Source organism: Macaca thibetana, chromosome 6 (genome assembly GCF_024542745.1).
Source record: "Macaca thibetana thibetana isolate TM-01 chromosome 6, ASM2454274v1, whole genome shotgun sequence".
NCBI classification, from domain to species: domain Eukaryota; kingdom Metazoa; phylum Chordata; class Mammalia; order Primates; family Cercopithecidae; genus Macaca; species Macaca thibetana.
This window is the reverse complement of record NC_065583.1, coordinates 139361595-139388395: the sequence shown is the minus strand read 5'-3', so window position 1 is coordinate 139388395 and position 26801 is coordinate 139361595. Positions and strand designations below refer to the sequence as shown.

At 42.4% G+C, this 26801-nt stretch overlaps 1 protein-coding gene across 2 annotated transcripts in view; it reads right to left on the bottom strand.

Annotated features, from left to right (window-relative positions):
* EGFLAM (EGF like, fibronectin type III and laminin G domains) overlaps nucleotides 1-26801 on the bottom strand; it is a 200888-nt gene that overhangs the window by 112553 nt on the left and 61534 nt on the right. For both annotated transcript variants that reach the window (XM_050795117.1, XM_050795118.1), the window contains exons 2-3: nucleotides 8872-8981; nucleotides 7720-7803 (exon numbers count right to left, since the gene is read on the bottom strand). In XM_050795117.1, coding sequence (XP_050651074.1) covers nucleotides 7720-7803; nucleotides 8872-8981 — 194 coding nt within the window. The remainder of the gene's footprint in view (nucleotides 1-7719; nucleotides 7804-8871; nucleotides 8982-26801) is intronic.

Sequence of the window (26801 nt, the reverse complement as noted above, 5' to 3'; positions counted from 1 at the left end):
AGCCTTATTTAATTCTTCCTTCAGTTTCGTGAGGTAGGTATCACTCTTATTTTCATTTACAGAGGAGAAAACCTAAGCCCTGTAAAGTTCACAATTTGCTCAAGATTTAGTCAGTGGCAAAATAGGGATTTGGGCCCTTCTCCATTTGACACCAATGCCCAAGTTCTAATTGGCCAGTACATGTACAAAAAATATTAAATAATGTTTAAATCAACAACAAACAATACTTACCATAATCAGAGAAAACTAGATTATGACTACTTTATGACCACGGACGTTAATGTATCAGAAATTTAAATGTTACCACTGAAAACCAAGCAAAATCCTATTTGTAGTTCCATATATAGATTAAAAAACTGGAACTCTTTATTGGATATGGAAGATTAGTGCTACCTTCAGCTTGGGTGCATTCTGAGGAGTAGAGGGTGACCTTCCCAGAAGCCAGCTGTTTCCTGTCTGTCTCTTTTTCTGCACTGACACTCCGGAAAGTGGCATAATGGTGAAAATCAAGGGGACTGAGCAGTAAGGGCCACAGAAACATGTTGAATTCAGCGACTTCACTGTCACTTCCTCCCCTGACATCTCTCCTCTCAAATGGAATCCTCAATGTAATTATAACTTGTGATAATCCTTGCAATTTGTAGTAAAATACCACACACCTTAAATCTTTGTATTTCTGTCCTTAAAGGTCTTACCATCACCACTTCAGGCTTGCATCAAACTAGGGCAGATGCTGAACATGCTCTTTTCAAAGTACAGAAACAGTCTTTTGCTTTGTTTCATTGCCTTGTGGAAGTCTGAAGACAAGTCAAGATGTTTATCTCTCCTGAACTTCATTTCTCCACAAGTTAGTGAGGAACAGAGTGGGGGAAATTGCTTTCCTGGAGTAGAGGCCAGAGGGACCTCAACAGTCTCCCCCAGGCCCTTCCCCCACCATTTTTTGGGTGAAGCTGAGTGCTTTGCTGCAAAATACCCCCTATTTTGTGTTTGCCTAGTTCTTTCTGAAATGCAAAACCCCTTTGTCTGCTCAACACCGCTGTTGAGCGGCTTCATGCGAGCAGTGAATTCACATCTATAGAAGAGAAAAGCAAGGCTGGTCACTGAGCCCAGTGAGAAAGCTCGGGCGACTTTCAGGACTCTTGCCTTCTTCACAGATTGCCAGAACAACAAACTTTCATCTTACAATTGGTATCATCATTATAGTTTTCATTTATATAGCATTTTGGAATTTATAAAATCTCTGTACACCATTATTTCCTTTAATCTTCACAACAACTCTAAGAGATCAGTCCTATTGTCTTCATTTTGCAGACAATGAGACTGGATTCAGAGAGTTTATATAACTGCGGGCAACCATGGGTCTGATTTCCCTCATGAAACTTTATATAGTTCTAATCACCTGACTCATAGACACAGCATCACTAACTAGTTCTGAAACGGGCACCTGGTTTTTCCCATGTTCAACCACCTTTTCCATTCCCTCCATTCATGGTCTGTCACCTGGATGACTCATCCCATTCTCTTCTTTCTCATGATAGAATCCCCGTATTTCAGTTGGGCCACTCAAAGACTACATTCTCAGCCTCCTTTCTCTCCAGGTGTGGCCCTATGGCTAGATTCTGTCCAATAGGTTGTGAGTGAGAATGCTGATGCCAACTTTTGAGATCTCCCTTAAAAGGAAGGAGTGTGTTTCCCTTCCTCTTTTCCTTATCTATTGGCCAGAGTGTGGATGTGGCAGCATAAGCCATTCCGGACCATGGGCGGGAGGGCACAAGGGGTTGGCAGAACAATGAGTTGGAAGGAGCCTGGCTCTCTGATCAAGTGAAGCCACCAGAAGGTGACATCCAGACAGTTCCATGAGGGGGAATGTAAATGCACATCTCATTAGAAACACTGTTAATTTGAGTTTCTGGCCTGCTAGACTTATATCTATCTAATACATGGCCCCATATACAAAACCAACCTGGGTTACCATGTAAGAAGAGCCCAAGAAAAGATGAGACTCTTCTCTTTTTTTGAGACAGAGTTTCACTCTTGTTGCCCAGGCTGGAGTGCAATGATGCGATCCCAGCTCACTGCAACTGCCTCCCAGGTTCAAGTGATTCTCTTACCTCAGCCTCCTGAGTAGCTGGGATTACAAGCATGCACCATGATGCCCGGCTAATTTTTGTATTTTTAGTAGAGATGGGGTTTCACCATGTTGGCCAGGCTGGTCTCAAACTCCTGACCTCAAGTGATCTGCCCACCTCGGCCTCCCAAAGTGCTGGGATTAGAGGCATGAGCTACCGCACCCAGCAAGGCTATTCTTTACTACATACTTTTCACTCTGCATTGACAAAATCATGTTGAATTGTTCTGAACTGAAGTCTCTGACTCTGATTTCAGACATCGCCTTTACCTCCTTACAGGCTGCTGTTCTTTCTCCTCCTACTGCCTGAAATACAGATCATTTGGCTTCAGAAATAAGTCTAGAGGCTGTCCTATTCATTAGTTCAGATGAGCACAGTTGAGAGGAGGCATGAATTGAGTAGAGAACTGGACTGGGAGCCAGGAGACCCAGGTTCTGCTGCTAACCTAGCTGTGTGGTCTTGGGGATGCCACTTAGCTTCTCTGGGCCAAAGATTTAACACTGAAGGTCTATGATTCTTCTAAAACAACCTTCATTAATAGCTAGTAAACTTGGATTCAACCTCACAGTTGACCCTACAAGTCAAGGCTAGGCCCCAGTTGCCTTAGTGGAAGTTGGGACGACCTAGCATCGTCCAGTGGAAGGCACCAGAGAAAGAGAAAAGTGCTATCTTCCAAGCATCCTTCCTCCAATGCGCTGAGGATGGCTGTGCAGAGCAGGGTGGAGGGAGGAGTTGTAGGGATTTCTATTCTCTGGGTGGTCACAGGAAGTTATTTTCCAGAGCTTTGCTGCAGGGGCAGCATTAGCTTTGGAGGCTGGACAAATCTTCCTTATGTGGATCTGTCCTATGTACTGCAGGAAAGTTAGCATCCCTGATGCTTGTCCACCAAAATGCCCAGGAGGGGACAAAGGCACCCCCAGCTGAGAATCATTGCTAGTCCATCCCTTCTTTTTTTGTTTTTTTGTTTTGTTTTGTTTTGAGATGGAGTTTCACTCTTGTTGCCCAGGGTGGAGTGCAATCACGTGATCTCGGCTCACTGCAACCTCTGCCTCCAGAGTTCAAGTGATTCTCCTGCCTCAGACTCCCAAGTAGCTGGGATTACAGGTGCCTACCACCACACCCAGCTAATTTTTTTTTGTATTTTTAGTAGAGATGGGGTTTCACTATGTTGGCCAGGCTGGTCTCGAACTCCTGATCCACCCATCTCGGCCTCCCGAAGTGCTGGGATTACAGGCATGAGGCACTGCGCCCAGCCCCATCCCTTCATTTTACAGTTGAAGAGAAATTCAGAAGAGCTCAGTGACTTCACCTCAGGTCACCCTTGCTCTGATGAGAGAGCAGGAACAAGCCTTCTGATTCCTGGTTAAGTTTTCTCTCTCTAAGTTCCGGGTCAATCAGTGGACTCTAAAGCAGGGTGGTGGTGCATCCCCAGGGACAGCAAGACAACCCACTGAGATGCCAGAAGAAAACACAAGAACTCTCTATTTCTGTTTTATCTCCTCCTTTAAAATTCTGTGAGATTTTATAATGTACATAATATATTAGTAGAGTAGCAGATGTATAATTTATAAATACATAAATATACATATATTGGTGCATGTTCAAATATTTTTAACTGATGGTATGCATGATCAAAAAGTGTAAAGACCACCACCCTAAACATGCTTATCTATTTCTAACTCTAAAAAATTTGCCAAATTGCCCTGATTTGTTTTACTATTTTGTTTTCCAGGAGGAAACCTGGAGGGTATTATTTTAAGAAAAAGATAAGGTGGGCTTGAAATGCTGCCAAATTGGAAGCTTCTAGAAGGCAGATTATCAAACAATGCAGCCCAACTCCACATTATCAGCCAGGGTATTTTGGTCATTTTATCAGTCAAATCAGATTAACCATTTGTCAACCCACTCCCCACTTTGGTATTCAATCCAGAAAACCAAATCTATCGGTCCTATCTTACTGAAAACACAATCTGGAATTGTCAGAGGAAATAAGGGAGTGAGAAAAGAGGAGGTAAAAGGAGCGGGAGCTACCTCCAGAGAGGTGCTCACTAGTTAAATATTTTCTCTCCTTTTCAATCTGTTTCACCTACTCTTGAACCAGAGCTTAAATTACTTCAAACTTCAGAGAGGTTCCCCTTAACCCTACCCTGCTGTGTGAGATGAAGAAGTACATGCAAGGATAAAAGTGGCTTCCTCTAAACGATTAAAAATTCACCTTGTAGATTCAGCTGTCTGTGCTTACACTAGAACTAGGCACTGTCCACTGAGCCTTAATCAGCAAGAGGGAGATGCAGGAAAATCAACATTTTGATGAAAAGAGATCCCCTGAATCCTGGGTTGGGACAGGTATTTAAATTTTCTAAAACATGCTTACAGAAATTGCCTGATGATCAGGTTGTCCCTGGAGAGGGGAAAAAACAGAGGCAACTTGAAGAGTAAAAACAAAAACTTGCATAAATAAAACAAATCTGTATAGCACCTGCCCCTTTTGCCATGCACAGCCAAGGGCAGCAAACACACATCTTTGAAGTATGAATCATACTGACCACTTACTAAGCTCTCATTCTGTGCCAGGCATCGTGCTGAAGGTTCTACAATCATGACCTTATAACTCACATCTTTATCTATAGAATGATATGATATAATAACTCACATCTTTATCTATAGAATGATATGATATAGTACAGAGTTCCTAAAACTTTCTCTGTTCTTGCCACTCTTAGTGTGTCAGTAATATTTATAGCATCTCAATGCCAAAAGAAATGCCCATTTATTAAGTACTTATATCCAAACAACTTGGTAATAATAGTTGATATGGTTTGGCTCTATGTCTCCACCCAAATCTCACCTTGAATTGTAATAATCCCCATGTGTCAAGGGTGGGACCAGTTGGAGGTAACTGAATCATGGAAGTGGCTTATCCCATGTGGTTCTCGTGATAGTGAGTGAGTTCTCACAAAAGCTGATGATTTTATAAGGGGCTTCCCCCTTCACTCAGCACTCATTCCCTCTCCTGCCGCCCTGTGAAGAGGTGCCTTCCGCCATGATTGTACGTCTCCTGAGGCCTCCCCAGCCATGCAGAACTGTGAGTCATTTAAACCTCTTTTCTTTATAAATTACCCAGTGTCAAGTGCCTTTATTAGCAGCGTGAGAATGGACTAATACAGTAATTCACACAGATGTTGCTGTTTTCCTCAAAAATGTTAAATATTCTACTGTGCCCCTGTGAGCCTGCTGCAGAGCCCTGGAGCACCCTGGCACATGGTTTGGGAACCACAGACACACTATGATATAGATATTTTTGGGATCCCTGTTATGTCAATGAGGAAACTGAGACCTATAAGGTTAAGCAGCTGTTTTGTTGAAATGCAGAAATCTGAACACAAGTCCATCAGAATCCAGGACACATTCTGCTATATCAGACTCCTCCCACTCCCTTGCTGAATCACTGCCTTTATGTGTAGTCATGATTTCCTCTTTTCATTCTGTTTATTCTGCAACTCTCCCCACCCCCAACCCTCCCTACCCCCAAACACACACACACACACACACACACACAGAGAGAGAGAGAACAAGAGAGAGAGAGAGAGGCATGTGTGGACACATTCATGCTCATTCATTCCCTGGGCTCAAACCATTCCAACTGGGATGTCCCTCCCTTGAGTCTGCCTTTCCAGAAAGTTCCTGCTTCAGTCCTCAGTCTCAACTTTCACCTCTTGACCACTTGTTCCCACACTCACCTCTCCCTCTTCAAACCTTGTCTACTAAGCAGCATGTTAATAACGACATCTGATCTTATGTTGCTCCCTAATTGTTTCATCTGTGTGGATGTGGTTTTCAGAAGACGGAAAGCTGCCCCCAAACAGGGACTGTGTGTTGTCTTATGTTGGGCATAGAGTAACCCCTATGCAAGTTTGTCAAAATTGGCAAGATGATCAAATGCAGAATTTGATAGCGTACTCTAATGCCTAGATGCTGATAATGGAGAGAATGTATTAACATATAAGTCATCGGGAATGATAACTACCACCCACGTGGCTTTTATTTGGTCCTCACAAGAGAATAATTATTACACCTCTATCACGGAAAAAAAGTTGAGGTTTAGACAGTTTAAGTGACTCTGACCAACACTACCCAACCTGTAAATGGAAGAAACAGGCCTAAAAGTCCAGAGTGCTGGTCTCCCTCCCAGCCCTGTTTTGGGTTTATACAGCAGTGACCTTCAGAGAGATGCCAATTTTCAGCCCAGGTTCCGTGATGGGCAGGATATCAATTTCAGAGGCACTGCCTAGACTCAAAGGCATGTGTCACTCTTGATACCTGAACTAGGTTCCAGGTCAAGCAGTGAGCCCTGCAGGACACCAGGCTGGGGTGGCTGGGGATACTACTAGGGACAATCAGGCTTCTTGGTGAGGTCAATGAGCTTATTGAAAGTTCCAACCCATCTCCCTCTCTTCAGACAGGGTAAACTATAGAGGCTGAGGTTGACAACTTCTGCGGCCAATGCTGGATGCTTAAGCAAAAGTCTATTTTGAGCTTAAATGCATGTCATACAAAAAAAAAAAGCAAGCTGGAAATGTGCATCTATTCCTTCTGAGTCATGAGAGCTTTGGTAGAACCAGCAAGGGCAGGGGCTCAGAGGTCAGTCAGCTCTGAGTTTACAGTTGATGCTGTTACTCACTAATGTATGATTTGAGGAAAGTTACTTCACCTCTCCGAGTCTCAGCGTCCTTGTCCATAAAATGAGGTCATAGGATAGTTGTGAAGAGTAAGTGGCAAAGCAAATGTAAAGCAAAGGGTGGTGGCTGCCAGGTAACAGATGCTCAATAAGTGATAGTTCCTTATCATGGATGACAAACAGGTCTCTCAGGTGCTGCCGCCAGAAGGCACGGATCAAACAGGAGCTAGCACCACCACCACCGTTATAATAGTGTTATGAGCACTGGTGCTAACTCCTTGTAGAGCAATTCCAAAGGCTCTAGCCTGAGGTTGTGGCAGAATGAGGAAGGGGAGTGAAAGAAAAGAAAATACAAGATGCCTAAGGCCAAAAATTCACTCAAGAGACCTTGACGAGAAACAAAAGAAAATAGATGAGAACCCAACAATTGGCTAGTGGAAGGACGGGGTGCTGGGCTTGAAAAAAAAATAAACAACTTGGACCATTTAAATATACATTTCAAATTACATCCTCTTCTTCTGCATTGTGTCTTCAGGCAGCTGGGAAGATACAAATGCGTCATATTTATGTATAAAGCTTTTATTGGGATTAAGAAAAAAAACAGAACTGAACTTTGTGAAGAAAAGAAGGGGAAAAACCAGCTGTAAGGTGGCAGTTTTCTTGCATGATAAAATAGGGTTGAGTCCAGGATGGAAGCATTTACGCCAGGACCCTTTCGTCAGATGCCTGTTTTCCAGAGATGTAGATGGCATGGTTCAGAGGAAATGTACATGGATGACATTGGGAAATCCTAACGGACTATTAGAAGCATTAGTTATTATTACATGTACAGTAGCACACACACCAAATCAGCAAGCCACCCGAATAGCGCCCACGTGCTTTTGAGGGGGCTGCCAGGATGGAGAAACTCACCGTGGTCGGGATGTCCCGGCTGAGAGGCACTCTGTGCGACTGCTCCTGCAGGGATTTATCTGCGCCAACCTCAGAGTAAAAGACCTTGAAAAGATGCAGACACCCCGGTGAGAGCAGAGCCCGTGCTTGTGTAAGATCAAAGGTTGTAATTGCACTCACAGTGGCAGCAGGCTCTGAGGTGCGTCGCCTAACGTCACGTGCACTAGTTCTGCGGGAACACACATCAGACCTACTTGGATTGGGTAGGGGGTGTTGCAAACTCAGAAGCCTGCGGAGTCCAGGAGGAAGACACATATCAATGAAGTGAGATGCAGAGGTCTGGACATGGCTCTTGTTATTTTTCCCAAAATGCATGAGCCACCCGGGTAATCTTTCATTTTCTCACTTTCAGTAAGACATGAGTCCAGAGATATATTCCTCTACTTTTAGAAAACAATAGGATGAGGGCCATTATCAATGGCTACTGTCCCTTGGTGAAATGGAGACAGCAGCAGGTGGTGGGATTGGGGTGTTACTGAGGTCTTACAGCTCATCTAAAAAGAGCAGCTCAGTTCCAGCAGGTGGATAGGAATGTGGACCCAGTGTGGCCAGCTCTCCCCATATCCCAGAGAGTTTACGATTCCAAACATTTATGTGAAATGTCTTGACTTCTCAAAGTTGACTCATTTCTAAAAACACTATTCAAAGAAAACATTTTGGTGAAAAGATATCAGCCCAATTTGCAGCCTCTGATAGGTAAGAATGCATTCTCTGCTGCTTCCTCCATCTTGCCTACCCACCTTCTTACTTTACATTATTTTGTACTTATTGACAACATTCCACAGTGATTTCCTCTTTCCCATGTTCATACTTTATTCTCCAGATTTGACTATAGGCAATTGAATAGCAACAACCACAACCTTTTAGTTTATATTTTCCCACAGCTGAACAGAGAAACGACTGGATAGATCCTAAGTGAGTAATGCAGATGTGATGTGACATTCAGGGCATTTACAAATATCCTTCAAAGGGGGACATCTCTTCTAGCTTTATGGAGGGAGAATGGGGCAGTTACTGATATGGAAGGACAGATATCTAGAAAAAGCAAGGATGAGAAAGACATACAGTCACACAACACACCCACTGAGGAAACTCCCGTGCCCGTGGACTCACAGTGTACCCAAGGATGGTGCTCCCAGGATGCCTTGGCATTTTCCACTGGATGCTGAAAGCCGTACAGTTCAATGCGCCCAGCTTGATGTCAAGAGGAGCCCCTACCTTGCCTGCCCCCAAACAAAAGAGATTGTGTTAGAAGCTCCACACATCCCACCTTGAGTATACTTACACAAGATTTAAGAGTGTGTTCTCTGATAGATGAAAAGCCTACTTAAAGATAATTCCAGAAATGCAGTCAATTTCTGATACACCACACCTATCTCAGCTGACCTCACTCACTTTACTATCCCCTCCCAACCTGGCATCAGTAGATAAATCAGTCCAGCTATTGCCCTCATTCTCTCAGGTAACTTCTAATAGGTCAGGGACCAGCAAAGGGAGATTCAGGGTAGCACAGACCACAAATACTTCTGACTTGACTCTAAAAACTTAAAATGTATTAAAGTAAGATGACAGGCACATTTGTATTTACTCAATAGCATATATGTTGTATGTATACATTATATAGATGTGTTCACTTATATAGCTAGGATATTCCTATTGTGGGACATTTCAAAAATATAGTTATGTATAAAATGAAGTCTAAAAATTTCAAATGCTTTACTATCTATTTATCTTAAGTAACTTCATAGTTATAGATGATAAGATTTATAATTATAAAATAATATATACAGGTTGCCACAATTTAGAAAACATAAAACATTATATCTAATTCTAACGTTCAGAAATGAGTCTTGACAGCATTGTGGTCTATCTCCTGTTGGTCACGTGCGATTTAAAAAAACTGTGTGTGTGCGCGTGTGTGTGTGCTTCTATACAGTTGACATCCCTTATCTGAAATTTCAGATTTTTTTGGATTTTGGAATATTTGCAATATACTTAACTGTTGAGCATCTCAAATTCAAAATGCTCCAATGGGCAGTTCCCTTGAGCATCATACTAGTGCTCAAAAAGTTGGATTCTGGAGCAGTTAGGGTTTCAGATTTTTGGATTTGGGATGCTCAACTTTGTGTGTGTGTGTGTGTAAACTTTTTTTTTTTTTTTTTTTTTTTTTGAGACAGAGTCCCGCTCTGTTGTCCAGGCTGGAGTACAGTGGCGTGATCTCGGCTCACTGCAAGCTCTGCCTCCCGAGTTCATGCCGTTCTCCTGTCTCAGCCTCCTGAGTAGCTGGGACTACAGGCGCCTGCCACCACACCTGGCTATTTTTTTGTATTTTTTAGTAGAGACGGGGCTTCACTGCGTTAGCCAGGATGGTCTCGATCTCCTGACCTCGTGATCCGCCCGCCTTGGTCTCCCAAAGTGGGAGGATTACAGGCATGAGCCACCACACCCGGTCATATGTATGTAATTTTTAAATTGTTCTGTTATGTATAGTGATTATGTATATATACATACATGTTAACAATTTTAAGTCTTATTTGACTTAGTATATATATAGTACAAACAGCATATTTACAATCATTAAAATCATTATTTTTAATGGCTGTAAATTTTTCCATATAACACATGTGCCATAATAAACAGCATTTGTCATCCCACAATTATTAGGCAATTTATTCCCAATATTTTGCTGTCTTAAATAATGCTCCATAAAGGCAGGGACCAGGTCTATCTTGTTCAGAGTACAGAAAGTAGTCATGGCAAAAACACAATAAACATTCCTTAAGTGAATGAACATTCTGCAACTTGATTTTCCACTTACTAATATGTACTGGTGAGCTTTCTTTTTAACTATTGCATGTAATTCTCCAGCTTATCAGTTAGGATCCTTTGCAACTCACAGAGATCTAATGTATCTATTTAAAGGACTGCTGCTAGGGCTTGTCATCAATGTTCTTAATAACAGAAACCAAAGTTTTTCTAATGGATTGAGAAATAGAAGCCCAGCGCTGTCAGCAGGAACCATGAGGCCAAAAGTCAGCTCCCCTCTGCCCCATATACACCTACGATTGTCACCACTCAGAGATTTAATTCTTAACGATCTCTCTCACTCTGCCATTAAATCGTTCACGATTTAATGTCTCATCTGATTGGCTAGACTTAGGCCACGTGGCTTCCTCTTGGCTCAACCAAGCGGCAGGAAGGAGTAGTCCTTTCTGGTTTCTAAACTGGGAAATGACCGGATGAGACCAGTTCTGGGAATTGTTCTTCCACCAAGCCCATCCACAGCAAAGAAGGAACCCCGCAGGACGATAGAATCATAGAAAAGAGTAGTGGGAGGTTGGGTGGCCGAAACTCTGCTTTTCAGAGCATGCGTGTACATTAACTATTATTACTCCATTGATTGACATTGCAGTTATTTTCAAAATATCGCTGGTAAAAATAATGCTGAAAAGAACATCTATGTATGTGCCTTTTTGCGCACATGTGCCAGTGTTTCTAGGATGGATACCTGTAAAATTTATCGAGTATATACATTTTCATTTTTACTACTAATGACTTATTGCTCTCTCCAAAAGAGTAAATGAATAAATCTTTAGGTGCATTCAATTATTTATTTGGGTAAATTCAGAGCTCTTGTGTCTAAGATGGTATCTCGACCTTGACACTATTGACATTTGGGGCTGCCTAGTTTTTGTGGGGGCTGCCCTTTTGAATTATAGGATGTTAAGCAGCATCCCTGGTCTCTACCCACTAAATGACAGTAGTACTCCCCAACCCATTGTGAAAACTAATAGCATCTCCACACATTACCAAATGTTCCCCAAGGGGCAAAACTGCTCCCAGTTGAGAACCACTGATTTAAGGGAATGAATATTTTAAAGATTTCTAATAAATATCATCAAACTTACATTTAGAAAATTAACCAATTTAAAAGTTTATAGTGGGGTATGAGATGTATAAGTAACAGTGTAAAGTTACACAGCCCCACCAGGTCTTACTACTACCACTTTTTAAATAATTTTTGCTCAGAGAATGAAAACATTTTTTTAAAAAGCCTCAGACTAGGAGAAAATATTTGCAAAAGAAATATCTGATAAAGGTCTGTTATCCAAAATATGCAAATGCTATAGAGAAAACATTTATTTTCCTTCTAAAATTTATCCTTCTAAATTTCTAGAATTTCTTCTATTTATCCTTCTAAAATTCATATGTTAAACTCTTATTCCCAATGTAATCATATTTGTAGATATGACCTTTGGGAGGTGATTAGGTCATGAGGGTAGAGCCCTCATGAACATGACTAGTTCCCTTATAAAAGATACCCTAGAGGCCGGGCGCGGTGGCTCAAGCCTGTAATCCCAGCACTTTGGGAGGCCGAGACGGGCGGATCACGAGGTCAGGAGATCGAGACCATCCTGGCTAACATGGTGAAACCCTGTCTCTACTAAAAAAATACAAAAAACTAGCCGGGTGAGGTGGCGGGCGCCTGTAGTCCCAGCTACTCAGGAGGCTGAGGCAGGAGAATGGCATGAACCCGGGAGGCGGAGCTTGCAGTGAGCTGAGATCCAGCCACAGCACTCCAGCCTGGGTGACAGAGCCAGACTCCGTCTCAAAAAAAAAAAAAAGATACCCTAGAGAGCTCCCTCTCCCCTTCTGCTATGTGAAGACACAGCAAGAACACAACTGTCTATGAGCCAGGAAGTGAGCCTTCACCAGACACCAAATCTGTTGGTGCCTTGGTCTTAGACTTGTCTGCCTCCAGAACTGTGAAAAATAAATTTCTGTTGTTTATAAGCCACCCAATCTATAGTATTTTGATATAGCAGCCAAACAAACTAAGATAACACAGAACTCTTAAAACTCAACAGGCCGGGTGTGGTGGCTCATGCCTGTAATCCCAGCACTTTGGGAGGTCAAGGCAGGTGGATCACCTGAGGTCAGGTGTTCGAGACTAGCCTGGCCAACATGGCAAAACCCCATCTCTACTAAAGATACAAAAATTAGCTGGCTGTGATGGCAGAAGCCTGTAATCCCAGCTACTTGGGAGGCTGAGGCAGAAGAATCACTTGAACCCAGAAGGCAGAGGTTGCAATGAGACAAGATTGTGCCACTGCACTCCAGCCTGGGCAACAAGAGCAAAACTCCATCTCAAAAAAAAAAAAAAAAAAAAAAAAAACCTCAACAATAAAAATAAACAAACAACCTGAGTGAAAAATAGACCAAAAGATTTCATGGCAAAGACACCAAAAGCAATCACAACAAAAGCAAAAATTGACAAATGGAATCTCATTAAACTTAAGAGCTTCTGCACAGCAAAATAAACTATCAGCAGAGTAAACAGACAATCTACAGAGTGGAAGAAAATATTTGCAAACTATGAATCTGACAAAGGTCTAATATCCAGCGTTTATAAGGAACTTAAATTTACAAGGGAAAAATAACCCTATTAAAAAGTAGACAAAGGACATGAACACACACCTCAAAAAAAGACATACAGGCGACCAACAAGCCTATGAAAAAGAGCCCAACACCACTGATCATTAGAAAAATGCAAATCAAAACCATAATGAGATACCATCTCACACCCAGTCAGAATGGCTATTATTAAAAAGTCAAAAAATAAAGATGCTTGCAAGATTGTGGAGAAAAGGGAACCCTTATACACTGTTTGTGAGAATATAAATTAGTTTAATTATTGTGAAAAGCAGTATGGCAATTCCTCAAAGAGCTAAAAGCAGAACTACCATTCGACTCAGCAATCTCATTACTGGGTATACCCAGAGGAATATAAAGCATTCTACCATAAAGACACATGCATGTGAATGTTCATTGCAGCACTGTTTGCAATAGCAAAGGCATGGAATCAACCTAAATGCCCATCAATGACAGACTAGATTTTAAGAATGTGGTACCTATACACCATGGAATATTATGCAGCCATAGAAAGAACGAGATCATGTCTTTTGTGGGGACACGAATGGAGCTGGAGGATATCATCCTTAGCAAACTAATGCAGGAACAGAAAATCAACTACCCTATGTTCTCACTTATAAGTGGGAGCTGGATAATAAGAACTTAGGAACATAAAGAAGGAAACAATAGACACTGAGGTGTTGGAAACAGGCCCCCAAATCTGGCCATAAACTGGCCCCAAAACTGTCCATAAACAAAATCTCTGCAGCACATGTTCACGATGGCCATGACGCCCACGCTGAAGGTTGTAGGTTTACCGGAATGAGGGCAAGGAAGACCTGACCCATCCAGGGCAGAAAACCTCTTAAAGGTGTTCCTGAACCACAAACAATGGCATGAGCGAGCTGTGCCTTAAGGATATGTTCCTGCTGCAGCTAACTAGCCAGAGCCCATCCCTTTATTTTGGCCCATCCCTTTGTTTCCTGTAAGGAATACTTTTAGTTAATCTATAATCTATAGAAATAATGCTTATTACTGGCTTGCTGTCAGTAAATATGTGGGTAAATCTCTATTTGGGGCTGTCAGCTCTGAAGGCTGTGAGTCCCCTGATTTCCCACTCCACACGCTATACTTCTGTGTGTGTGTCTTTAATTCCTCTAGCACCGCTGGGTTAGGGTTTCCCTGACTGAGCTGGTCCTGGCACTGGGGTCTACTTGATGGGGGAGAGTGGGTGGAGGGAGACGAGTAGAAAATATAACTTTTCTGGGTACTGGGCTTAATACCTGAGTGAGGTAATAATATGTACAACAAACCCCCATAGCACATATTTACCTATGTAACAAACCTTCACATGTACCCCAAACCTAAAATAAAAAGAAAAAAAGAAAACAAATAAAAGAAAAAGAAAAATGAACCAAGACTTTAACAGACACCTCACCAAAAAAGATACCATGATGGCAAGTAAGCATATAAAAACATGCTCCACATCATATGTCATCAGGGAAATGCAAATTATAACACCAATGAGATACCATCTCTGTATGCCTATTAGAATGGCCAAAAAATCCAGAACACTGATAAAACAAAATTTTGGCAAGGATGTGGAGCAACAGGACTCTCATTCATCACCAGTGGGAATGCAAAATGGTACAGCCCCTTTGGAAGGCAGTTTGGCAGTTTCTTACAAAATCAAACATACTTGTCACACCACCTGCATGTGCACTCGTTGGTATTTACCTAAAGGAGTCAAAAACTTATGTCCACACAAAAACCTGCACATGGATATTTACAGCAGCTTTATTCATAATTGCCAAAACTTGGAAGTAAACAAGAAGTTCTTTAGTAGGTGAATGGATAAATAAATTGTGGTATTTCCAGACAACAGAGTATTATTCAGTGCTGAAAATAAATGAGCTATCAAGCTACGAAAAGGAAACTTTTCCTTTTTCCTTCACTTAGCCTTAGAATAGGCTAAGTGAAGAAGCCTATTCTAACATAGTCTTAAAGGTGGCTGAAAAGTGGGAAGAAAGATAATGGAAATGATTTATCAGTCCCTTGTAGAACCATAAAATAACCAGTAAGCACAGCCTCATCCATAGTCTCAATCCTCCAAGTTTCCACGTCGAGGAAACCTCAGTGGTTATTCCTAAGTGAAAGAAGCCAATGTGAAGAGGCTACATACTGTATGATTCTAACTCTATGACATTCTGGAAAAGGCAAAAGTAAAAAAGACCAGTGGTTTCCAGGGATTAGGAGAGAACAAGGGATGCATAGGCAGAGTTCAGAGGGTTCTTAGGGCAGTGAAACTATTCTATATGATACCGTAATGGTAGATACATGTCATTATACATTTGTTTAAACCCACAGAATGCCCAACAGAAAAAGTGAACGCTAATGTAAACTATGGTCTTTGGGTGAGAATGATGTGTCAATGTAGGTTCACCAACAAATGCACCACTCTGGTAGGGGATGATGATGGCGGGGAGGCTATGCATGCATGGGGACAGGGAGTATATGGGAAATCTCTCTACCTTCCTCTCAATTTTACTATGAATTTGAAACTCTAAATAGTCTTTTAAAACCTTGGCAAATTTGGTTTTAAAAAGCTTAAATATTTTAGCATCTTTTTTGGCTATTTTTCTCCCTATTTTCAAGTATTTTGCACATATTCAATTGGGTTTTAGTTTTTTTCTCACTGATTTATAAGTACCCTTAATATGGGAAAGATCTTAATTATTCACCTATATTTTCTCCAGGTAGTTTTGTTTGTTTCCCCCTGTGTAATTATCCAGTACTGGCCATATTTATTGCCAAGTGAAGAGGCCTATTCTAACATAGTCTTAAAGGTGGCTGAAAAGTGGGGAGAAAGATAACGAAATGATTTATCAGTCCCCTGTGGAACCATAAAATAACCAGTAAGCATAGCCTCACCCATAGTCTTAGGAGTATTTCTTGCTTCCTTTGCTCCGGGAAAAATTGCAATTGATCAAGGCGGTCTCCTTGGGTCACTAAGAGGGGAACCAGTTCTTCTATCCCTTGTGTATCTGCAATGGTTCAGTACAGAAAATAGAAATGTTCTAGGTATTTTAAACAGGAAGATAGTTATGGAAATTGGTAGAAAGAGTGGAGAAATTAATTCTGGAGTCTCCAATGGCTCTATTAGAGAGAGAGAGAGGGAGAGAAAGAATGAATGAGAGAATGCTCTAGTGGTGATTCAGAACCAGGACGCCTCTGCCTTCGCCCTCACTACTGGCTTTACTGCTGCCACAACTGCTTCCAGACGCCCACAAGACTGGCGATGGGCCCTGGAATGATGCGTTCTCATGTTTTCATGGCCTTGCTTGGCTAGAGATATAACAGCAGGAAAATGGCCTCCACCCCACTCTGCCTTCCCTCTCTCTCAAGAGTATATCCAGTTGGTGGGACCTAACTGACATCCAGAATATGGGCTACAAGATAGTCTGGAAAATGCAGTTTTTATTTTTCCAGGCTTTGCATTATAGTAATGGCATCTAGAAGGAGGATAAAACAGTCACCCAGAAGGTGAACAAGCCAATCTAAGGTATCCATGACCTCTTGGCACCCATAAAAAGCATGAATTATAATGCTATCCCCTTTACCTTCATATTCTGTAGAAAAGTATTTAAATCAGATCCTGCTGGGCCCTGGTTAGGTATGACTCCTATTTTATTGGCATTTTCACTCATTTATTTGCTCTTTCACACACCTAACATACATATTGAGCACCCTATACATACCACGCACTGTCAGTCTCTACGTTAATGATGAAGAGAGACACAGGGACACAAATTATCAGGATATTACTATTGGGTGTGAGAATTAGGGTTAGGAAGTTGGAGTACTTTAGTGGCCCATAGCAAGGACATACCAGGCTCTGTGCAGTAGACCCATAGGAACAAGGCAGACAGAATAAGGAAGGGAAAAGGGTCCCAGGCAGAGAGAGCAGCATATACTCTTCCCCAAAGAACTGGCAGATGAACCACGAATATAGAACTATTGAGACTCCATGGCTGGGTGGATGTGGGTAGTGAAAGAGAGAAAGAAAGTAGAAATTAGGTGACTTCAAGGATTCTAGCTTGGGCAACACAGAGGAGGAGGATGCCAGTCACTCAGCTGGAAGTGACTCAGCTTGACCACCCATGAAGTTGTAGGTGTGGTCACCTGCAGCTGGTGAGTGACAGGTGGCCCAGTCAGACATTTGGACCAAATACCAAAAATATTCCAGATGAATCAGTTAAATATGGGATCTCAAATTATAGAAAATAATTGAATTTTGAAATTAGACTTTTAAAATTTATTTACTTATTTATTTATTTAGTTTTGAGACTGGGTCTCCCTCTGTCACCCAGGCTGGAGTGCAGTGGTGTGATCTCAGCTCACTGCAGCTTCCACCTCCCAGGCTCAATTGATCCTCTCACCTCAGACAACTGAGTAGCTGGGACTACAGTCACATGCCACCACATCTAGCTAATTGCTTGCTATTGTTATTATTATTGTAGAAACAGGGCCTCACTATGTTACCCAGACTGGTCTTGAACTCCTGGGCTCAATCAGTCCTCCGGCCTTGACCTCCAAAAGTGCGGGATTACAACATAAACCACTGTGCCCGACCCTGAACTCAGACTTTGAGGAAGAACCTTTCTAAGCTTAAAAGAGACTAAAAATAAATAAATTTTTAAAAAATAATGGAATCCACATCATAAAACTTTCATTATGCTGTTCAAAAAATTACGAAAGAAAAAATTCAGACAATAGATGGAGGGGTAAATAATTGCAGCAAAATGAGAGGCCAACGGGTATCTTTATTATAAAACTCATGCATATTAATCAGAAAATTCAGACCCTAATAAATAAAATATGAAGAGATAATTTGCAAAAAAAAAAAAAAGAAAAAAGGAAGTATAGCTAGTAAACACACATGGGGAAATATTCAAATTTGCTAGTTATCAAAGAAATACACATTTCAAAAACTGAGATGTTTTCACCTACTAAATTAGCCAAAACATTAAAGTAAGAGTAATGCTGACAAGGGTACATGAATGCACTACTCTCAAAACATTGCTCGTGGCAGTATAAATGAGTATTCAGACATTGTGGAACACACTTTGGTGGCAATATGCAATGGTATCCAGGGCCATAAATCTGTTCTTACCCCTTGGGCCTCCAGAAATCTGATTGTAGACAGCCACAAGGAAGGAATCTTAAAAGAAGAGAAGGCTACTAATATGGTTTGGATCTGTGTCCCCGCATGTCGAATTGTACTCCCCAGTGTTGGAGGAGGGGCCTGGTAGAAGGTGACTAGATCACGGGGAAGGATTTCTCCCTTGTTGTTCTCACGATAGTGAGCGAGTTCTCATGAGATCTGGTTCTTTAAAAGTGTGAGGCACCTCCCATTTTGTTCCTCCTGCTCTGGCCACGTAAGACATTGTCTGCTTCCCCTTCACCTTCTGCCATGATTGAAATTCCCGAGGCCTCCCCAGCCATGTTTCTCGTACAGCCTGCAGAACCATGAGCCAATTAAACCTCTCTTATTTCTAAATTACCCAGTCTCGGGTGTTTCTTTATAGCAGTGTGAGAACGGACTAATACAACTACCCACATGCGGATGTTCTTCAGAGTACTACGTGTGATACAGAAAAACCAAAAGCAATCTAAATATTTAGAAAAAGAGAATAGTTAGGCCGAGTATGGTGTATCACCTGAATCTACTGGTATACACACAATAAACACAAGATGTGTTTGTGGTATCTTGAATTGTACCCTGGAGCAGAAAAAGAACATTAGTGGGAAAACCAGTAAGATGAAATAAAGTCTGTGGTTCAGTTGATAGTACTGATAACTAGTTAGTACTATCACTAATTCACTGTTTAGATTTGACAAATGTGCCATGGTTATGTAAGATGTTAACATGAGGAGAAACTGGTAAAAGGTGGATAGGCATTCTCTCTAGTGACTACCCAACTCTTCTATAAATCTAAATTTATTTCAAAATAAAAAGCCTATTTAAAAAAAGAGGCTTGTATGACACTGTGGCAAATTATGATGTAGTATTAAACAGAAAAGCATACTCAATGGCCACCAATACTATTATTACAGTTATGTAATATGTTCATTTGAAAAATAACTTGAAGGTAACAGAAGAAAGCTAATTCATACATTAGGGTGGCTGAGATGAAGGATAATTTTTCTCCCATATTCTTCTATTTGGCAACCTTTCCAGAATGTTACATTGTTTTCCCAATTTTAAAAGTTCACTTTCAAAAATATTTTTACATTCAAAGATCAAAAGACATGTGGGTGCGGGTAACCACACTCCTTGGTTACTAAAGGAAATCTGCAAAATAACACTGCTTCATGAAGTTTGCACCAGTTGGGTTGGAGCAAATGGTGCTGTCTCATGTTTGCAGTCTGTTTCTCTGTATTTCAGGGTATGGCTAAAAATAGTTTGTGATGAATGATGCAGATCTTTTAGCTCTCAATAACAACAGGTAATATACCCGCGTAAAATACCCTTATCGGCCAGGCGCGGTGGCTCACACCTGTAATCCCAACACTTTGGGAGGCCGGGGTGGGTGGATCACCTGAGGTCAGGGGTTTGAAACCAGCCTGGCCAACATGGCAAAAGCCCGTCTCTACTAAAAATACAAAATTAGCCGGGTGTGGTGACGCATGCCTGTCATCCCAGCTACTTGAGAGGCTGAGGCAGGAGAATCGCTTGAACCCAGGATGTGGAGGTTGCAGTGAGCCGAGATCGTGCCATTGCAGTACAGCCTGGGTGACAGAGCAAAACTCTGTCTAAAAATAAATAAATAAATAAATATCCTTATCAATGGACACAACAAAATGAAGATGCCCAGGAAGGAGGCTGTTAGTGCTGTGAACAAGGCCACAGGGAACTGTCAGCGGACAGTGACCAAAGCACCATCAGGGAGGACCTGATTATAAAGAGCACGGAACAGGCGGCCCCTTGCTCCTCTCTACTTCCGTGGCTGCTCATCAGCTAGAACAGGATTTTTCAAATGTTTTGCTCTCTATGTCCTGGATTCTTGAGGGCAGTTCTGATTCTGAATGATGTCCCACCATCATGACCCTTTGGGTCCCCATCATAGCAGTGGAAGCTAGAGGGGGACCACCGCTGGCCCTCACGGGAAGGTGGGCCAGGTCTGACAGTGTCTGGGAGAGCGGAGACAGGCCCAAGACCAGGGCTCCGGCGCCACGTCCTCATGAAGGTTCTGAGCAGAGCTATGGGAAGCCCGGTGCTCCCAGCAGGCTGTCTTCACACACACTCACCTGTCACCACATACCGACTGGAAGTTTTTTTCTCTCTCTCAAATTAATATTTATAATATGTATATACATAAACATATTAATATATACATAAACATAACATTTATATAGTTCTATAATTATTATAATTTTAATTTTCAGGGTTTTTAAAAAAGAAAATAAAGGTAAATAAAGTACAGCTAAAATTTCATACTACATCTCTTTCCTCCTTCCTCTCTTCCAGAGATAACAACCATTCTGATGTTATTGGATTTTATCCTTATGAAGTATGTACTTTTATCTGCATGTTTATTTTTCCTGGAATAACCTAACTGCTCATGAGTAAAGAGATGGATAAATTATGGTTTACCCATACAGTGCACCAGTATCTTTACCACTTGAATTTATTTAAAAAGAGTATTTTGTATTTCCTTAAAAAGAGGAAGATCTATTTGAGAGGACAGAGAGAGGGAGATGCCTGTGTAAATCTTAAAGCAATGCTCAAACCTTAGCCCACTTCTGATCTTTGCCTCACTGCTGGCCTAGAAATCACCTTTCTTAGGTTTCTAAATCTGTCACCACTTGTCCATGCACATTTTGGTTTCTCGAACGTTATTGCTGCCATCTTTGTCTGTTTCCTTTGTCCTGCTGGTTACTACTCTTCCCAATTTACAAGCATTTTAATGGGGACTAAGGGACCAGTAGTAAGTATGTTTCTTCAACTCCTCATGTTTGCTAGAGGTAGTGGAGGAAGATATTTCCACTCTACAGATGAAGAAACTGAGGTCTAGAGTCTGTTGAATAAGGATCTTGTCAATGGGACAGTGAGAAGCCAGGTAGAGAATTTCTTCCTCTCCGCTCCCCTTCATGTTGATGTTCCTGGTGACTCTGCCCAGCCTCCCTGTTCTCAGCTCCCACTATACCCTCTTCCCTGCCAGTCATTGCCACACACATGCTGTGGCTCCTGTACCCATTTCTCCAGCCCAGCCCTTCCCTTCAGAGGAGCAGGCCTATATACCCAATGGCCAGGTGGACCCAGGTGACACTGGGCCTCTCAAATTCCACATAACAGAACTGAATTCATCATCTTTCTTTTTGACCTGAGCCCCTCCTGTAACCCTGGTAGATGGCATCACCATCCACCATGACTTCCAGAAACCTGCAAGTCACCCTCTGCACCAAATTGCTCACACTGTCTCCATCCTCTCCTCTTCAAGGAAGCCTCAGAACCCTGCTCAACACTGGGCCTGGAGCAGCACTACTAGTTGTTCAGAGCTGTGCACGCAGTGCAACCCACTGCCTTCCCCCGATCCTAAGAGATATGATTTCCCTCTCCACAGCTTTTGCAGCCTCTTTTGAAGAATGTGTGTTTGTAAATGAAACTTTTTTTTTCTGTAAAGCAGTTGAGTGCAGCACAAAAGTTGGGGCCATTGGATTGGGACCTCTAAAACTTGTGTGGAGAAGGCCTTATAAATGGCAGATAGAAGGAAGTACCAGAGGCTTTCTCAAGCAACATTTGCATTTTGAGGACAGCATTTTTTTATTTGTGTGTTTGTTTGAAGTGTCCTTGACAGCAGGGCAGGACCCAGTCCAGGCCCATCTGAAGCTATATTTGCAGAGCAAGTATATTGATATTGTGTTATTGGGGTATATGTGGAGCGGCGGCAGGCTAAAGGGAGGAGTAAGCCACCAGTGGGACCACCCATGGGCTAGAGGTAAGTTCTAGGTACAGAAACGTGGTGAACCCAGAAAGGCCAGAGAAACCATCAGGCAAAGTCACGGCACATGGTCTGGTATCACCATAAGAGACGCAATGGGTATAGTCCCAACTGCGATGAGCAGATCAAAGTAATTCTCTAAATCTCTTCCAGCTACCAGAGAGAAACATAAGAGGGAAACCACCCAAGGCTTTCCTCACATCTCTACAATGTCTGAATCATCAGGAAAAGCTTTGGCTAGGGCAAGGAAAGCTTTTTTTTTTTTTTTTTTTTTTTTTTGAGATGGAGTCTCATTCTGTCATGCACGCTAGAGTAGTGGCACGATCTCAGCTCACTGCAACCTCTGCCTCCTGGGTTCAAGTGATTCTCCTGCCTCAGGCTCCAGAATAGCTGGGATTACAGGCAAGCACCAACACGACAGCTTAACTTTTATATATTTTTACTAGAGATGATGTTTCACCATATTGTCCAGGCTGGTCTCCAACTCCTGACCTCAAGTGATCCATGCACCTTGGCCTCCCAAAGTGCTAGGATTACAGGCATGAGTCACTGTGCCTGGCTGAAAAAACTCTTAATTAAACAAAAATTTTTAAATAATGGTTATAACTCTGAAGTCTTCTGGGATCTTATCTATTACATAGAAACATGCTAGTGCTTCCTCAATATTAAAAAAAAATCTAAGCAGTAGGCCATTTACGTGTGAGACAAGTAATATTAAGCAGTTAAATACAAAAATAACACTTGTTTCACCAATAACGGTTACAAATGATGGAAAAATATGGTACACAATAGAAAACTAATTTTGAAGAAACACAGCATTTGAAACTAAAATAATGCATCTATACAATATACCCTGAAGCTGTGTTCCTGTAAACTAAAAGCTATACTGCTTAAGAGATAAATAAATAAAAAGGGTGTTTCTTTGCTATGAGGGAGCGTATGCTTGAGTTTTTTTCTCTGGAGGACTTTCAAAACTGTATTAGGCTGTTGCATTAGAAACTTCTGAATAATTAGGTCAATTTCTTATGGAAATTTTATTTCATAAAATACTTCAAGTTCTGAGCAAAATTCATCTCTGATTCAATTAGTTTTGTAATCCAGTTCATAAAAACACTTCAAAATGCAAACAAAAATATCATCTGTGACAGAAATACATTGCTAGCTTTTTAGTTATTTGATTTTCACAGAAAAAACCAAGTTACATTCACTGATGCAACAGAGAATGCCCAGACTAACTAAAAATAGTCAGAAAATTCTGAACAGAAAAACAAAAACCATATTTCCATCTGTTTGAAGCTTGTTCCAACTATTATTATTAAAGTAGCACTATGAATATGTAACCCCCAAAAAAAGTGGCCACTGGAGCTACTTCCAAGGTGATGCCTTCAAGGCAGCAGTGAAAAGGTGGGTTTAAAACACAGAACAGTGTTTGTTCTAGTTACCAGTGGATTAAAGAAGTTGTCAGTCACTAAGGAGCAGCAGGAAGAGTTTTCCAGATCCCTGCTGGCTTTTCTCTGTGGAGCAGTTACCCTGCACATCACAATCATGCTTCCCTTTGAAATTCATCATGCCAGAGTGCAATTCCAAAGAATAGTTTGCCACTCCAGAGAGTAATCCCAGAGAGTGATCCATCATTCCCGAGTGTAATTCCAGGGAGTAATCCACCTTTCCAGAGTGCTTCAGTTTCCTCATGTCCTAGCCAATGGGCTGGATTAGATGATCATAAATTAGAGTTCCTCCCTAAACACTTCATGGGGAAGTATCTGCAGAGCACTGGCGGTGAGCAGGAAAGACAGTCACTCAGAACAGCTCCTCAGCGCAGCTCCCTCAGACCCAGGCAAACGTGGGCCCTGTTTTAGAAGGACCAGTTTGGGCCCGGCGCGGTGGCTCACGCCTGTAATCACAGCACTTTGGGATGCCGAGGCGGGCGGATCACAAGGTCAGGAGATGGAGACCATCCTAACTAACACGGTGAAACCCCGTCTCTACTAAAAATACAAAAAATTAGCCGGGCGCGGTGGCGGGGGCCTGCGGTCCCAGCTACTCGGAAGGCTGAGGCAGGAAAATGGCATGAACCCGGGAGGCGGAGCTTGCAGTGAGCCGAGATGGCGCCACTGAATCCAGCCTGGGCGACAGAGCAAGACTCCATCTCAAAAAAAAAAAAAAAAAGAAGGACCAGTTTGGATCCTCCTCTAGCCATACCACTCCCCATGAGTGGAGTGTGGAGTCCCAAGCTAAGAGGACATTCCTATGGAAAGCCTATGCTCCATCCACTCCTTGGGTACTCATGACCCTGGAATTCCCTGCCCAGAGAGTCCCGAGTCCTTTTCCTGGTCCTCAGTGGCCTTGTCCCTGGGCGTGTCCTTCTGAGGGGGGACTGCACTGCTAGCCATGTGGGCCCTGAGGCAAGAGGGTGGCCAATGGGTTGCTGTGCTGCAGGACGGGCAGTGGACAGCACTAGCTAGGGTTGTGGGCAGAGGTGTCCATGCCTGTGCATATGAACATCCTTCAGGGAGGGTCAGGGCTCGGCTTGGGGCAGACCAGGGCTCCGCAGGGCAGTTCTCTCCAAGTAGAAATAGAAGTTGCCTCCTTTTGAAGTAGATATTCAAGGAGTCTGAGAAATTGGAATTGGAACCTGCTCTTTCTAGTCATTATGAAAGTGTACTGTATATTTGTCAGGATAGAAGGAGAGAAAATATTGTGTCTAATGATTTGTTAGCCTGTTTAATGACTTGTAGGTTTTAAGACAAATGTACGTGGGCTTCTATGGGAACTCTTGTGCTCCGTGCACCAGTGTCAGGGGTAGGTCTACACCTCTGGGTGTCACACGGCTCACAAACTGGACTCAGCTGGGTTGTAAAGGGATCTCACAAAGGATTCTTCCGGCCCACGTGTTGACTTCAGGCAGAGAACAATCCATGCTGAGAGCCTCTAGCAGTGGTTCCTATTTAGACTCAGTTGGAAATCCCAGGGGAACACGGATGCCACAGATCAAGAGCTGCTGGAGACAGTGGCAGCACCAAAGAGTTGACAACCTACTAGAGTGATTATCAGTCAACTCAGTTATGTTAGAGATGGTAAAGGCACAAAACCGCTTCCAAGTACCTACTCTGTGTGGGAGCCTGCACAGCGTGACCTGTTTGTGTCACCGACTCAAGCACAATTCTTACATCACGGCGCCCCAATCCCCAGGGCCATGGACCAGTCCCGGTCTGTGGCCTTTTAGGAACCAGGCAATACACAGCAGCAGCTGAGTGGTGAGTGAGTGAGCCAAGCTTCGTCTGTATTTACAGTCACTCCCCATCACTAGCATTACTGCCTGAGTTCCGCCTCCTGTCAGATCAGCAGCATTAGGTTCTCATAGGAGCGCGAACCCTGTTGTGAACTGTGCGTGTGAGGAATCTAGGTTGTGCACTCCTTATGAGAATCTAATAATGCCTGATGATCTGTCGCTGTCTCCCATCACCCCCAAATAGGACTGTCTAGTTGTAGGAAAACAAACTTAGGGCTCCCACTGATTCTACATTATGGTAAGTTGTATAAGAAATAATTATTTCATTATATATTACAATGTAATAATAATAGAAATAAAGTACACAATAATTCCAGTGTGCTTGAATCATCCCACCTCCCACCCTCACCCATGGAAAAAACTGTTTTCCAGGAAACCAGCCCCTGGTGTCAAAAAGGTGGGGGAACTTTCTAGAAGACTTGTTGCAGATGTTATATCCATAGTCCTTACTAGGAGTTCCTATGTGGTCAGGCTCCAGGCCCATGAGATGGTAAGAATTCATATTAGGGGTAAATATCACCTTGGCCTTTCTCCGGTGATTCCTCCACACCTTCTTTGGAAAGATTACCTTGTTCCAAAGCCCTGTCTCCTTTAGCAGACCCCAAATTCTCAGGGGGGTCCCAGGTTGGGGACTGCTGTCTTACATCATCTAAGGAGGCAAGCAGGAAAGCTCTGCATCTCCACCCACCAACCTCCTATCACCACACATATACACACACACACATAAGCATACACACACATGCAGACACACACATTCACAGGCATATTCACAAAGCACACATCGTCCACCTCAAGAAGAAACTGACTTACAATCATTTAACAATTGGAGGAGGACAAAGAAGCACAGACTATGAAATCTGACAAAGGCATCTGAACAAGAATATGGTGTCGAAGTTTTAAGGCTAGAAGGGAGTTTCAAATTCATCTAAACCAGTGGTTCTCAAACTTCTTTTGGAAGCATCAGAATCACCTGAAAGACTTGTAATAACCGCCTGCTGGACCCCACCCTGTTTCTAATTCCTCTAAGTCAGGAAGGGGTTGCAAGAATTTGCATTTCTGAAAAGTTCTCAGGAGATGCTCATACTGCTGCCTCTTGAACCACTGGTGTAGTCTAATCTCAGATTTTAATGATGGGAAAATTAAAACTCAAAAAAGCTAGTGTCTGTGAGACGAGAGTAGCTAGGGAAGAACTGGAACGAAGACCCTGAGTCCCTAGCCAGGTGCTTTCTACCACCTAGCATGTTCTTCCAAATTTTACACCGCCATGATGGCTTCCAATTTTACCTGGGCCCTGTTCTCCAGTCATATAGTGACTCCCAAGCCTTGTTGTTGCT